Below are 13,984 nucleotides of genomic sequence, written 5' to 3' on the forward strand. Positions count from 1 at the left end.
ACATTTATTAATTAAGTGACAGTGTTAGAGGGTGAGGGAATAAGCATTATATGGTCACAGGATTAATAAATACAGCATTATGGGTTGGGGATGTGCCTATGCTTGGGTATAGTGGGGTTTCTTAATGTTGAAGCATGCTTTGATATGATCTGTGAATATTGTCCTTTAAAAAAATGTTAGACGGAAATGATAGGGACAAAATTAAATACTCTGTTGATATTTTCTAGTGGAATGTGGGTGGATTAAGCTAGTAGTTCTATTGAGCATTTCTTCCATTTGGAGACCTGCCGTCAATGTGCAGTGCCTTCTCTCAAATGATTTGCTTCTTCTGGGTTGAGATTAATTTTAGTTACATACAATGGGTTTTAGTTATTTTGCTAGCATTTAGTAAAAAATACAAAGTAATAGATATTAAAGTTTGATGCTGTTCTTATTGTATGTTTTTCTTGAATAGGTATTGAGAAATGGAAGCCCTTACCAGCCCAATTGTATGTTTTTCTTGAATAGGTATTGATAAATGGAAGCGCTTACCAGCCCAGCTTTGCCAGCCCTAATAAGAAGCATGCTAAAGCCACAGCAGCTACTGTGGTTCTTCAAGCAATGGGCCTTGTACCAAAGGACCTCATGGCTAATGCCACTTGCTTCAGGAGTGCCTCACGTAGATAGATTGAGGTTTTATATTAATCATTTCAAATAACTTTACTCTGCATCAAAATGTATTTCCTCTTTAATGTTGTAAATATTTGGCAATTTAAGACATTGTGTAAAAAGCAAGCTGTACAAACATCTCCAGGCTTTGATTTTTGTACCATGGAAATTGTATTTAACCATACAGGGTTTTGGTATGTTTATATTGTTTACCTTAGTGATGTATTTGTTTAAGTGGCTAACATCCAAACTATTGATTGTTTGAAGGCATCAGTAATCTTCAGTGTGGAATGTTAAATAACGCTTTTATACTGTATTTTGTATTATGATGTAACTCCCCTTCCTTATGGCTAGGCTGCTGTAACACTTGCCTGTAATCAGTGAAGGGCTGTGCACCTTGTACTATTTCACAATGGGTTCTGCTGGACAGATACTGGGCCAGTGTTATTGAGGTAATCAAGCAAGATCTGTTCCACAGGGCTAATGCCACCATCTTCCCTTAAAATTTTGTAGAAGTTATAAAAAGAAAGTGGTCTGTTGTGTGATGATCAGCACTAAGTCCTGCCGTTCCTGTTAAAAGACATTTGGGCCATAAGGGAGTCAAAATGAAGTGCGAATAGAATTCTACTGCAGAGGCCAAGTACATTTAGTATGGCATTGAGTTGTGATATAGTTTTACTTTGATGTGCATTTCGAATTTCAGCTACACCTAGATAGACTTAAAACAATTAAAATGCTGTAACCAACTTTATCTAATAAATCGGCACCGAGCCACTATTTTGTTGACTATGAGAAAGTTTAAGTTCATGTTAATTTTAGGGTCTGATAGAATATTTCATGTGTATTACAGTGGTATTCATATGCTATGTCTCTTTATTTTCAAAAGCTTAAGGCCCAAATACAAACTTCTCTGGAATAAATGTGGTGTTTTATTTTCTGGATTATAAAGTGAACACATACGTCTTCACTACATACTCTCATTTCTTTATCCAATACTTTTGATTTCTAAGTACTTTTATTTGAGTCATATACACACATACACAAATACCTACAATAGCACAGTAAGTACTATTTTGCCATGCCAGGTGATACACAACACTATATGGAATACAAAATACCTTTTTCTCTGGGTTAACAAGCATTGGAGCAAAAAAAGATGTACTTGCAATGAGGAATTTTAAGTCAGGAGAAAAGTAGCTGAGGTAGAAACATCAACAATCAGATCAATAGATGGTGTCTATGTTTGTACTCTAAGAACCTAATAGTCTTAAATTGTTAATAAAATTTTGCCCTGATAGGATAGGTCTGGTCACAATGCCATGATGTAAACTGCAACAGACTTGGTCTCCATTTCCCACTTGAGAAATTTCTCAATTAAAAAAACAAATTCCATTTCTACTCAGTTCATACTTAGGTTGTAGGGATCTAGAACTCTCATTCATGTTTACTGGAGGTAGTTAAAAAAAAAGCTATCTTCATAGCTGAATATCTAATCTCAAAATAGTGAAAAAAAAATGCTGGTTTTAAAACTCAATCCTACTGCCCAAGGCATGTAATAAAAGCTAACATAAAAAGTTTACAAACACATGAATTTTTAATTCTATTCCTTTCAACTTCAAAAATGAATTTTAAAGCAAAACATGCAAGAATCTTGAATTTCCTTGTTAGAAGGCTTTTTTCCTCAAAGATTCCGTTTAGGCTTACTTTGGTGTTCATGATCTCCAATTATAAATGTAGTCACTCATTTCCACGTGCCGTAAAGATGACTTCCCCAGTAATGGTATTTGAGTAAGGTGGTCCAGAGTCTTAGGATGCAACCCACAGTTAGCAAGCTCCTTATGAACAATCTTCTGTGAAAATTTAAATCCAAGTCAGTAAAAAGCCTATCAGCCTTTGAACACTGTCAGGGCTTTTAATTACCATGGGGACTTTGATAAATAAATGGCTCACTCATGTTTATAAACGTCATTATATCAATAGGTGCTGAACCCTAAGAACTTTCATAGTGACACAAAAACAATGTTGGTTACTTTTACAAGTCTGGCTAACTGATAAAAAGATACCAGGCAGTTGTAAAGGTCTTAATTACAACCCTCCAAATAATTATGTTCAAAACTAAAGGCAAATATAACACCCACACTAAACTAATTTAAAAGACAGTTTTCAAAAACTTACAAAGGAATCAAGCACAATTAAGTCCACAAAAAATAACATACAGACATATTAGCTCTTCCTCCCAGTAACTAACTGATAACTGCATTTTGATAACTTGGAACACAAGTTTGGCAAGATAAATCATTAAGCTATTTTGAGGAACTTAATTTGATTGGAGCAGTCCAAAAAAAACAGAAGTGCTAAAACAATCTATAGCTGTCTTATTTACCTTGTCTAGTACTTTGTCCAATGGTGGGTGGATGTTAAATACAGCAGTTGGCTCATGAGTATACAGTCCTGAAGAAAAACATCCACTCTGTGAAGACTGGAGTAGCATTGTCAAAGAATGTAAAGAATGAGGCATGACAGGTCCTGTAATCTCCAAACTAAACTGATCCTTGAATCCAGAATGAACTTGTGTCTTCACATTTACACTTCGTGCCTTCATAAAAATTTAAAGCAAAAAAGTTACGACCACAATCTTGCAAGAAAGTACTTTTGACCTCTTGATAAACACATTTTCAGGGTTTTCATTTGGGTTTTACTTTCTTTAACAGTCCAGGAACAAAAGTCATTTTTAAGACCTCAAAATATCTTGTCACGTAAGTAAAATGTTCATAAATTTTCAAAATTTCCAGCATGTTCTACTCCAAATCATGAGATGGTAAATTTAACTACATTCTAGAGAATATAATTTTTTCATATATCTTCTGATTCAGTAATACAATTTCATAAAATTGGGAACATAAAAAATCAAAAGCATTCACTTCTGCTTTTTTTTTTCTTTATTATGGATATAGTTTTTTCCCCATTTATCCATGATCCAGTTTTTTAGATCTTTTACTATAACTTAATATACCATTCTTAAGTTATAAATTAACATTAAAATTAATCAAAATGAGATTAAGCAAAAAAGGAAAGTAACAACAAAATATTTTTGTTGTCCATTATATTTATGATACAGAAAATTATCCTCATGTTATTGAGCTTGCTTTATTATCAAGGAATTTTTTTCCTGGGAAGAGTCAGAACAAAACATGCTCTGAGTAAAAATACTAAAAGGGGTTATTAAAATAACAACCTGGAATTTGCCCTATCAAAAAAAAGTAAATATTTCTTAAAAAGCCACATTAAGGAGGTTAGTGAATTGTAGAATTTCCTTTTTTTTTTTTTAAATTTATTACCTTAAGCATTTGCATTGTGGCACCTCGGAAAGCTATAGGGGATAAGAGGGTTGGTGGAAGTCCTGCCTGCGGACCAGAGGTAGCAACTAAACTTTTACAGTTGATCAAAAAATTGAGTAATGTAAAGGTATTAGTTCCTTTAACCAACACAACAGACTCAGGTCTGTGATCCATTTGCACTTCATGTTTTTCTCTACACCTGAAGAAGACAATCAAGGAAACTGCAAATGCAAAACTCATGCCACTGGGAAAAGAAAGTTACCTTGCTCTTCAATCACCTGGAAACTCTTCCTCCAGAATTAAAAAGGAAATGCTTTTGCTATATATCCCTCTTCACTACAATAATAAACAATAGAAGGCATCTATTTAGATTAAATTTCTCTCTGACCGTTTGAATTTGCTGTAAGTTGTCAACCAACAAAGACTAATTTCTTCTCTAGTGAAGAACATATCTCCCCCCACCAATAAGGATTATTTTTACGTTTTAAAATAATGGCTTAATAATTGTTCAGTTTAATGATAGGATTTATTTTTAATGTCATGATGGAGAATTACTATTTTAGGATTATAGTCATATAAAATTGTCACTCACTGTTAAATGGCTCACAAATTTAATTCCATAAAAAAATTAATTCTAGTTAACAGGAACTGAAAGGATACAACTTGATAGAGAGTATGTTTGGTTTTTTAATTTTGTCTTGCACACCCATCTCTTCCAGCCAGGAAAAACTTTCCTCTTCATCTTCATCACTGATTACTTGCTCCCTAGGAAACTATTATAGTTAGTAAGGGTTCCCACTTCAAAAACTGCTACAAAACTATGTGAGTCCACAAGTCACTGGATTATGAAAAAAGTTATTTAAATTACATACTCCCCATATCCCAAACTTGTTCCAGATGCTTTCTTCTTTTTATGGCCATTTCCTTTTATTAAAGGCAGAGAAAATTCAATACCTACATGAAAAAAGAACAATGCAACTGAGTTTTCTTTAATATAATCTAGAAAGAGTTAACTGGTATGCCCTAATTTTAGAGAGTGCAAAATTTGAAAATACTAGTTTTCCTTTTTTAATTATAAAATTTTTTTTAAACATAACAACATACGAACATGAACATTCTTACCATATGATCATCCCATTCTTGGCATATTATCAAAAACTCACAATATCACCCTGATCATTTCTTAAAACATCTGCATCAATTCAGAAAAAGAAATAAAAAGAAAAAAACTCATACATACCATACCCCTTACCCCTCCCTCTGATTAACTGCTAATATTTTCATCTACCCAATATACTTTACCCTTTGTTTCCCCTATTTTTTTCTATCCCCTCACCACTCCCTTTCATTGATGACTAGCATTTTAATCTACTACATTTATTTTAACATTTGTTCCCCCATTATTTATTTTTAATCCATGTTTTACTCTTCTGTCTATACTGCAGATAAAACGAGCATCAGACACAAGATTTTCACAATCACACAGTCACACTGTGAAAGCTATATCATTATCCAATCATCCTCAAGAAACATAGCTACTGGAATACAGTTCTACAATGAAAATATTAATTTTCACAACTCATCTACTAAAGTAGCAGCATCCAAGTTCTCCTAACAGCTGCTCACAACACACACATTCACATATATCCTTGAAACAATTGTTCAGGAAACAAAACATGTTCTGACTACCTTTGATACATTTTTATAAATTATACTCTCCTTTTTTTTTGCTTAAAAAAACACAAGTCCTAGCAAATGAGTGTTATAGATTTAGGATACTAAATTTAAGCCCCATGTGAACTACAAAGAAAATACCAGAGAATATACAAGCTCACAGACAGAAATTAGAGTAGAGGGTGCCAGAGTTGGGATGGGGGAGGGAGAATGGGGAGTTAATGCATAATGGGTACAGGGTATCTGTTTGGGAATATGGGAAAGTTTTAGTAATGCAAGGTGGTGAGGATATAACAACAGTGTAAATATAAGAAATTCCAATAAATAATATGCTTGGGTTGAGATGGAAAAAAAGTATGTATGCTCCCATGATTTAAAAAAAGAACAAACAACTCAAGAGACAATGACAAATGCAGTATTTGATCCTGGACAGGATCTAATAATGAAGGAGAAAAGGCCCAAAAGAACTTTTTTGGGGAAATATGAAAAACAAAACAAAACAAACAGAAAACTGGAATAGAAACTATAAGCTTTATATCAACATATAGAGCATATAAAACATTATCTCAATCTTGGTAACTGCACTTAACGTAGTTACATAAGTGAATATCTTTGTTCTTAGGAAATGTCAAGGTAGTATAAAATACCCAAGAAGAATGATGTACAGAATCCACTCTAAGGGTTCAGAAAATGGAGTGATAAATAAGCAGAGAGAAAGATGGACAGAAAGATAGATGGATTGACAGAATTATAGAGCAACTGTGGCAAAATGTTAAAATTGTTGAATCTGGGTATCTGGGATGGAGGTGGGATATACAGGTAGTTGGAGTTATCTGTATGGGTTTCTATTATTTTTGTAATTGTCCTGTATATGTGGAAGTATTTAAAAAAAAAAAAAAAGGAGAAATTAAGGAAAACAAGGGATTGGAAAACATTTAAGCAAATAATCCCAGCTAGTAATGGAGCATCTATTAATATCTTTACTTGTTAAATTCAGAATTAAGATAAAAAAGGAAATTCTCATCTTGACAAAAACAAGACAAAGCAAACAATAACAACAAAAAACCCAAGTGCTGGCTGGACTCACTAAATGTCATGACGCATTAAGGGATACTGAACCCAGTTCGAAAATCATTCGAACTATATTCGAAATCTATAAATTACAGGGGAATTTATAGAATAGGAAAATTTCTAGAAGAGCATATTCAGATAATAACTTTCCTCTCCAATGTCTGTTTTACTTGAGTGATCAGAGAAGGGGAACACTATTAACTTAAAGCTTTGTGTAAGGAATGACTAAATAGATGCTGAAAAAAAATCAGGGATGAAGAAATAAAACATTAAAACATATAATATTGGTAATCAACTGGAAAAAAATAATTTAAATGATTTAGTTTTCAAGGGAAGTATTCATATAAAGTGTGGCATCCTCACTTTAAGCCTAAACTTTTACCTTCGTTTTTCATAGCTTCTCTTAAACCTCTAGTTGTGGGAGATATGATAGCTGTGATTACATCATTTCCTGCTAATCCTGCTGCACGGAATAGGACAGTAAATTGATAGGTACAAACGTAGAAATAGGGGCAAAGTTTTGTCTTCAGCAGATTATATAGAGAAGTAAAGCTCACAGACCTACAAAGCAAAAAACAAAAAATTACATTAGGTATTATTATTAAACATTGACTCAAAGTTTAAATTTTTTTATAATTCACTTTGACATTTACCTGTACAATATTTAGTTTAAACAGAACACAAATATTATAAATACTGGTTTGAATAATTCTGGTTACCTCCACTTTGTCACTTAAAAGACTGAAATGGGTTATAGGGACCCACTGATGATTTCTAAATACTTTAACAAATAGTGCTTACTACATGAACACTAATAATTTTTTAATTTAAAACAAAACTCAATATATAAGTGGTTGCTAACTTAGAGAAATTTCTGCTGTTAAAAATGGAAACAGTCACTGAGAAGTAACATTAAAGAACAACGTCTATCTGCATATATTTTAACACAACATTCCATAATTGGATAAAGCAATGAGTATTTAGAGCTAAAAAAATTAAACAGTTAAAATTTAAAATTATTTGAAAATTTTTATATAAAACAATTCAGAAAGATGTAGAGACCCTCCACCATTATATATTTCCACATCATAAAGTAAAATAAGGAGAATATTATTGAAATGAAAATCCACTGTTGGGTTGTAAACTTTATTACTGTCCTACCAGTCGCTCATTAAAATCTGCTGCAGGGTTTCATCATTTGACCAAGGGCTTGTCTTTCCAGCCATTTTTCTATCAGCTCCAATACGAGGGAACAGTGATAGCCACGACAATGCAGGATGGAGCCAATAGATAAGGCTCTGCTGGAAGGCACAACGGAGTTCAGTGGACAGTTTGGGATCCTAAAATTCAGAGGTGACAGGCATTTTTGCTCCATTAAAAATATAGGATTTCAAAAAAAAAATACAGAATTTCATTAAAAAAAGACACTGAATATACCAAAATCAGTGTAAGAATCTCTGTTGCTTCCTATAGAAAAGTGTCACTAACTGTTATAAAAGTGAAAATGTAGTTTATCCTTGTTTGAGAAAAGTTTTCTTGCTAGCAATTATAGTCTGTTAAACAATATCCCAGAAGGAACACTTAATCACAGACAGGAACATTCTCCCACCTCACCCATCCCTGAGAACAAGAACTATTTCCTTATCACGAAGAGTAGGAGTGTAGGGATGAGTGTGTGTGTATGTATGTAGGTAAAACTAGGTGCAATGCTCCCCACCACACTGTTTCAAAAGTACCAATAAAAACTGATGATGTGAACCACAAATCATTTTGATTGAGTCACTGAAAAAAGATGTAAGAAGGTTGCTTCTAGAAAATCCATTTTTAGCCTAGTTACTGAGATGCTCGAGAGAGACCTTCTGGACTCAGTAACTCAAATTTGCAACAGATTGTCAGCCAAGTATCAAGAATCAGTGCATAATGAGATTGTGTTGGTTTGTACAGGTTAGTGTGATGCCCCAATAAATCCCAGAGTGATCTGAACAGTGAATAAAGAAGTATTTGCAAAGTCTCCTTGGAGGACTGGGGAGAAAGGGGGAAATATTCAACTTCCCCATCTGGAGAATTCCTGATAGTCTTACAAACAATAGCCAAATCAATAGGCCGAGCCCTTGATCTTGGGGTTTGCCCTTATGAAATCTATCCCTGCAAGCAAAGGATAGGCTAAGCCTACTTAAAATTAGGCCTAAGAGTCACCTCCAGAGAACCTCTTTTGTTGCTCAGATGTGGCCTCTCTCTAAACTGACACAGAGGGTGAACTCACTCACTGCTCTGCCCCTCCACATGGGACATAACTCCCAGAGGTGTAAACCTCCCTGGCAACATGGGACAGAAATCCTGGGATGAGCTGGGATTTGGCATCAAGGGATTGAGAAAACCTTCTAGACCAAAAGGGGGAAAGAGAGAAATGAGACAAAATAAAGTGTCAGTGGCTGAGAGATTTCAAACAGAGTCGAGAGGTTACTCTGGAGGTTATTCTTACACATTATACAGATATTCCCTTTATGGTGTTTATTGTATATTAGAGTGGCTAGAGGGAAGTACCTGAAACTGCTGGGCTGTGTTCCAGTAGCCATGTTTCTTGAAGGTGATTGTGTAATAATGATTTGGCTTTTAAAATGTAACTGTGTGATTGTGAAAACTTTATGTCTGATGCTCCTTTTCTCTACAGCATAGAAAGATGAGTAAAAAATATGGATAAAAAATAAGTAATGGGGAACAAAGGTTAAAATAAATTGAGTAGATTGAAATAATAGTGGTCAATGGGAGATGGGTAAGGCATATGGCAAGCATGATTCTTTTTTTTTTTTTAATTTCTTTTTCTGGAGTGACACAAATATTCAAAAAATGATCATGGTGATGAATACAGAACTACGTGATGATATTGTGAGCCTTTGATTTTACACCATGTATAGAATGTTTATATTTCAAGAATGTTTGTATGTTTGTTTGTTAAGGTTTACAATGAAAATATAAAAAAAAGAATCAGTGCATAAAATGTTCTGAAAATGATCATGGTGAAGAACATACAATATGATGCTACTGTAAGTCTGATTATATAATATGGTTGGACTGTATGTGTGTGTGTATTTCTCAATAAAAATACATATATACTTTAAAAAGAATCCATGCATAAGGTATACATGAAAGTCAGTAAAATTACCCATTTGCCTTTGCAATCTCAATTACTGTCCACTTTGTTTCCTTATATTTTCATTCCCTAAAGACCTTCAAAACAAATGGTTTAATTCAAACAATTCCTGCCTGCAACATTTACTAATTCTCAGGGCAAGTCTCTTAATTTAAGAGTTTAAGCAGCTGCTGAAATTAACAAAAAAAACTGGATGAAAGCATCATTTAGGAAATACAAAAATTTCCCCAGTCTCTGGTCTTTAAATGTCAGAAGAAAAACAGAAACGGAAGGAAAAATTATTAACAGAGTATGAAGACTAAAGAAAGACATTTAATAGAAAGGCCCATTTTATACTGAGTTACTTTAGAACACAGCTATTTTACGTAAGAATTACCTGTATGCTTCGAGGCAAAGTAACTTCTGTTGTCCTACAATGTTGGACAAGACCTTGAGCCTCTTCCTGTGCTTTCAAATGATCTGCCCAGGTAAAGGGTTGAGAAGAGGTAAAAAGGAGTCGAGTTTTAATACTCCAGTCCACAGGTAACTCAGTACTTTCTGATGATGGAATATCAGATTCAGACAATGATATGTGTAGAGGCTTTCAGAAAACAAAGAACAAAAATTAGTAGAGTATGAAAAACAAAACTTCAACTCAAATATTTTGTCAACTTACATAATCACCAAAATGTAAACAGATGCACTGTATAACAAATACAGTACATGCCATGGAAAAAGTGTAGACGGAGTTACTAAATCATTAACAGTGGTTACCTCGGGGAAGTGGGGCTATTTTGTTTTTCTCGTGAGTGGTGGCAGCAGAGGGGCAGAGTTCACTTTTTAATTTATAACACTGTTTTAGTTACAAGTGGCATGTGTTATTTTTATGACATAATTTTAAAAGTTAATATTTACTTTTTTTTTTTTCATGAGCAGGCACCAGGAATCAAACCTGGGTCTCCGGAATGGCGGTGAGAATTCTGCCACTGAGCCACTGTCGCACCATACAGTATTTACTTTTGCCACTGTCCTCATGGTAGAAATCTTACAACTATTTTTTTTTTCTTCCACCTATTGTTAAAAGGCACCTTTTAAGCCTTTGATGCCGTGGAACAAGGGCTAAGATGCTCCTCTTGCAGGCAACTGAGGCAGGGCTCTTCAAGGACATCTTCAATAAACATCCCCTGACCTCGACAATTATCCGCCTCAAATTGTTTTCGTATCCTTTCTCAACATCACAAGAATTATTCTAGATGACACGATAAAAAATTATAGGGATGAGGAAACAAATTCTCAAAAGACCATGTGAAGAAGGCCATTTATTTTTGAGGGAGACTATCCATTTACTAAACTTTCACAACGGAAGTATAGGGGAATGGAATCGACTGGGAGGCTGTGTGCTGGGGGAAGAAGCAGCTGCAGAGGTTCAGTGGATGCCTCAACCTGCAAAGGTGGCTTGAGGATTTGGTTTGGAAGATTCTACCAAGGGCTAAGTTCAAAATGGAGCTGAGTGTGGGGTGTTGATTCTCAGTGCTGAGCTAGATGAGTCACTACCGGAGAAGAAGGGTGCTAAAAGTGCTTGGGGTAGAAGAAAATACAACATTTCCTGTGCCCACTGCAAGTGCTGGCGGCCAAGATAAACCACCTAAACACTTCACAGGACTGCTTCACCTGCGCCGAGGCCATCTTTACAACTCTGGCAGAGACTCTTAGGGCTCTGTGAACTATTTCCCTAACAAAATGCTTTGAAAAGTATGACTTTATATCATAAGGAACCACATTTTAATATTTAAAACTTATTACCTTGGATAATTCCACAACGGTTGTTCTTTCAGAAAATTTCTCTTCCCACAGCAAGTAATTTTCTTGATCAGAATCTAAAAACTGAAGTTAAAAAAATTGTCCTTTTAAACTAAAATGATGCTTAAATTGGCTTTAAACATATCCAGAGCCTCATATGGCATGCAAATTTCTCAGCAAACGCAAGGGCCTGAATTCGCGTGCCCCCCAATCAGCATTTCAACGGTTCGTTTCAATTTTGTGCTGGAACTTTAGAATCAAAATTGGAAGGAAAAAAAGGTCGTGTATTACGCATCTACTAATCGATGTATAAATCAACGTCAAATCAGCAGATCAAAAGGCTTTGGTATAGGCTAAACGCTAGTAGATTCTAACCCCACGAATCCTGAACGTTCGTTTTTGTTTTGGTCTGAGTGGAGGGAGGCCCGAATGGGCCAGGAACGCAGGGTCTGGCCGCCTTCCCGGATGCACTTCTCCAAGCACTTTCAAATGCTCGCCGGAGCCCCTGTCCCGAGCGCGGCAGCCCGTACTCTCGAGCCCGAGCCGCGCTCCGGGTCCCCGCGCTCGCCGCCGCCGGTCCTCAGGCCCGAAGGCCTGTCTTCCTGCCCCGGACGCCAGAATTAACAACCGTTAAAGGCAGCCAGGTCAACCCACGAAATACCGAAGGCTCTCGGCAGCCGCAACGAAAACACTCACCGGGCCCGGAGCCTCCTGTTGGCTGAGGGGCGGCCCGTCCGGGTTGCCGGCGGCGAGAGACGGCCGGTTATCCAGGCGGGCGAAAGGATTTCTCCGGGCCGCGGGAGGGCCAGCGCCGCCGCCGCCGCCGCCTCTGCCGGCCGCCGGGAAGGGGCGGAGGGGCAGTCCGGCCGCTAAGGCGGCGCGGCGGGCAGCAGCCTCGGGGGACTGGGAGGTGGCGGCTCCGTGGTTCCGTGGCCTTTTCCGGCGGAGCCTCAACGTCTCTGGCGGCTTTCTGAAGCCGGGCGAGTAACCCGGGACCAAAAGCGCCATGACGTGCGGCGACCAAACGCTCCGACAGGGCTTCCCGCGCGCCGCGCCACCCCGCCCCGCCGAGCATGCGCCGTGGTCGCCCGAGTCCCGCCCAGGCGCTCCTGGTTGGTAGCGGGAACGAGGGGTGCGGCGTGGTTGGAGCGCGCGCGGCCCAAGGCACCAGCTGGAGTATCCTCCTGGGCACCGACACAGTTGAACACTATATAGGTCCAAGGCAAGAATGGGATCAGCCGGAGGCAAGGCGCCTAAATGAAAAGAAAATTTCACAATAGGCTGCCATGGTAAGGCCAAATAGAGAGCTCTAGGATGGGCCTCCAGCACGCGCGCTACGCAGGCGCAGCCTCGGACCACCCTCCCCATCCCAAACCCTCTACTCAAACCCTCTGCAGCCTGCAGGGCGAGTTACTGGGATCTTTTCCGATCGCGGGGAAGCCTTGGAGCGAACATTTGGAAAAAAAAAATTTTTTTTAAGTGCCGATGGGCTAGATCCTTTGAGACTTCAAAATACACTCAAATGATTATATTACGACAGCAAAAGTCTGTTTAAAGAAGGTGTTGAGAATGGAGCTGGATACAAAAGCAAGTTATTTTGACACCATGGCAAAGGACTAAATACAAGGTTACCAATAGAGCAGTATGATTTTTGCTGAAAGCTGTTTTCTTCATGGAAAGAATTTTATAGCAGAGGTAAAATGTAGAGGCAAAATAACTGAAGTGGCTTCCAGAATATTCCTTTCAGCTGTTATCTTGATCTTTTGGTACAAGAATGTACTTCCCAAGTTTTTCATGTAAGTCTGAGCATCTTGTCTTAGATAGCAGGAAAACATGCTTAAAAATGGAGAAATTTGCTTTTCTCTTCCTTGAGTTTTCTGAATAATTTCCAAGGAAAAGTTGGCTTCAAATACTGGAATGTATAATCCAAATGAGATCCGAGTAAGAATAAAATTAAAACTGAACAACTTGCTTTTTTCTTCCTTGATTTTTCTGAACAACCTCCATGGAAACTTTGGCCTCATATAGGGGAATAGGTTCATCCATCTGGGGTCTGGGGAAGAATGAAATTATTAGAAATGTCAGGTCTAGTTCAAGATAAAGTGGAACATAAGGATCGTAGTTAACAACTGCTATAGCTCAATTCTCTTACTTTATATAATTCAAACAGACTTGTCCACATCCACTCCCTTATTTGTAAGTGCCAAATTGTACTTTTTTTTTTTAATATATAAACAGATTGTACTTTCCTCTCTTCTCCAGCCTGGGTGATTTTAAGTTACCTTAGGAGGGGTGATGAGAAAAAGGGTAAGATACAGTGTAG

The 13,984-nt window shown here is 37.1% G+C and overlaps 3 protein-coding genes across 10 annotated transcripts in view; 1 reads left to right on the plus strand and 2 right to left on the minus strand.

The window, feature by feature from the left end:
• Positions 1 to 1,568, plus strand: part of SON (SON DNA and RNA binding protein) — a 31,553-nt gene extending 29,985 nt beyond the window's left edge. Inside the window, exon 12 of one of the 2 annotated variants that reach the window (XM_077118877.1) lies at positions 508 to 1,568. In XM_077118877.1, the coding sequence (XP_076974992.1) occupies positions 508 to 666 (159 nt within the window). In that variant the 3' untranslated portion in view covers positions 667 to 1,568. Of the gene's footprint in view, positions 1 to 454 lie in introns of both variants that reach the window. The other variant, XM_077118878.1, reaches the window with a different exon arrangement.
• Positions 711 to 12,721, minus strand: DONSON (DNA replication fork stabilization factor DONSON). Its single transcript, XM_077118888.1, has 10 exons — positions 12,358 to 12,721; positions 11,665 to 11,745; positions 10,259 to 10,462; positions 7,893 to 8,071; positions 7,114 to 7,292; positions 4,859 to 4,940; positions 4,647 to 4,751; positions 3,987 to 4,185; positions 3,032 to 3,244; positions 711 to 2,498 (listed from the first exon to the last, which is right to left on the minus strand). Exons 1-10 carry the CDS (start codon positions 12,667 to 12,669, stop codon positions 2,361 to 2,363), a joined length of 1,692 nt encoding a protein of 563 aa, XP_076975003.1. The 5' UTR covers positions 12,670 to 12,721; the 3' UTR covers positions 711 to 2,360.
• A 486-nt stretch (positions 12,722 to 13,207) lies between these two features.
• The window catches only part of CRYZL1 (crystallin zeta like 1), a 64,567-nt gene continuing 63,790 nt past the window's right edge, over positions 13,208 to 13,984 (minus strand). For 5 of the 7 annotated variants that reach the window (XM_077118891.1, XM_077118893.1, XM_077118890.1 and 2 more), the window contains one exon: positions 13,208 to 13,714. In XM_077118891.1, coding sequence (XP_076975006.1) covers positions 13,332 to 13,714 — 383 coding nt within the window. In that variant the 3' untranslated portion in view covers positions 13,208 to 13,331. The remainder of the gene's footprint in view (positions 13,715 to 13,984) is intronic. The other 2 variants (XM_077118892.1, XM_077118889.1) reach the window with 1 other exon arrangement.

This window comes from Tamandua tetradactyla, chromosome 10 (assembly GCF_023851605.1).
Source record: "Tamandua tetradactyla isolate mTamTet1 chromosome 10, mTamTet1.pri, whole genome shotgun sequence".
Taxonomy (NCBI): domain Eukaryota; kingdom Metazoa; phylum Chordata; class Mammalia; order Pilosa; family Myrmecophagidae; genus Tamandua; species Tamandua tetradactyla.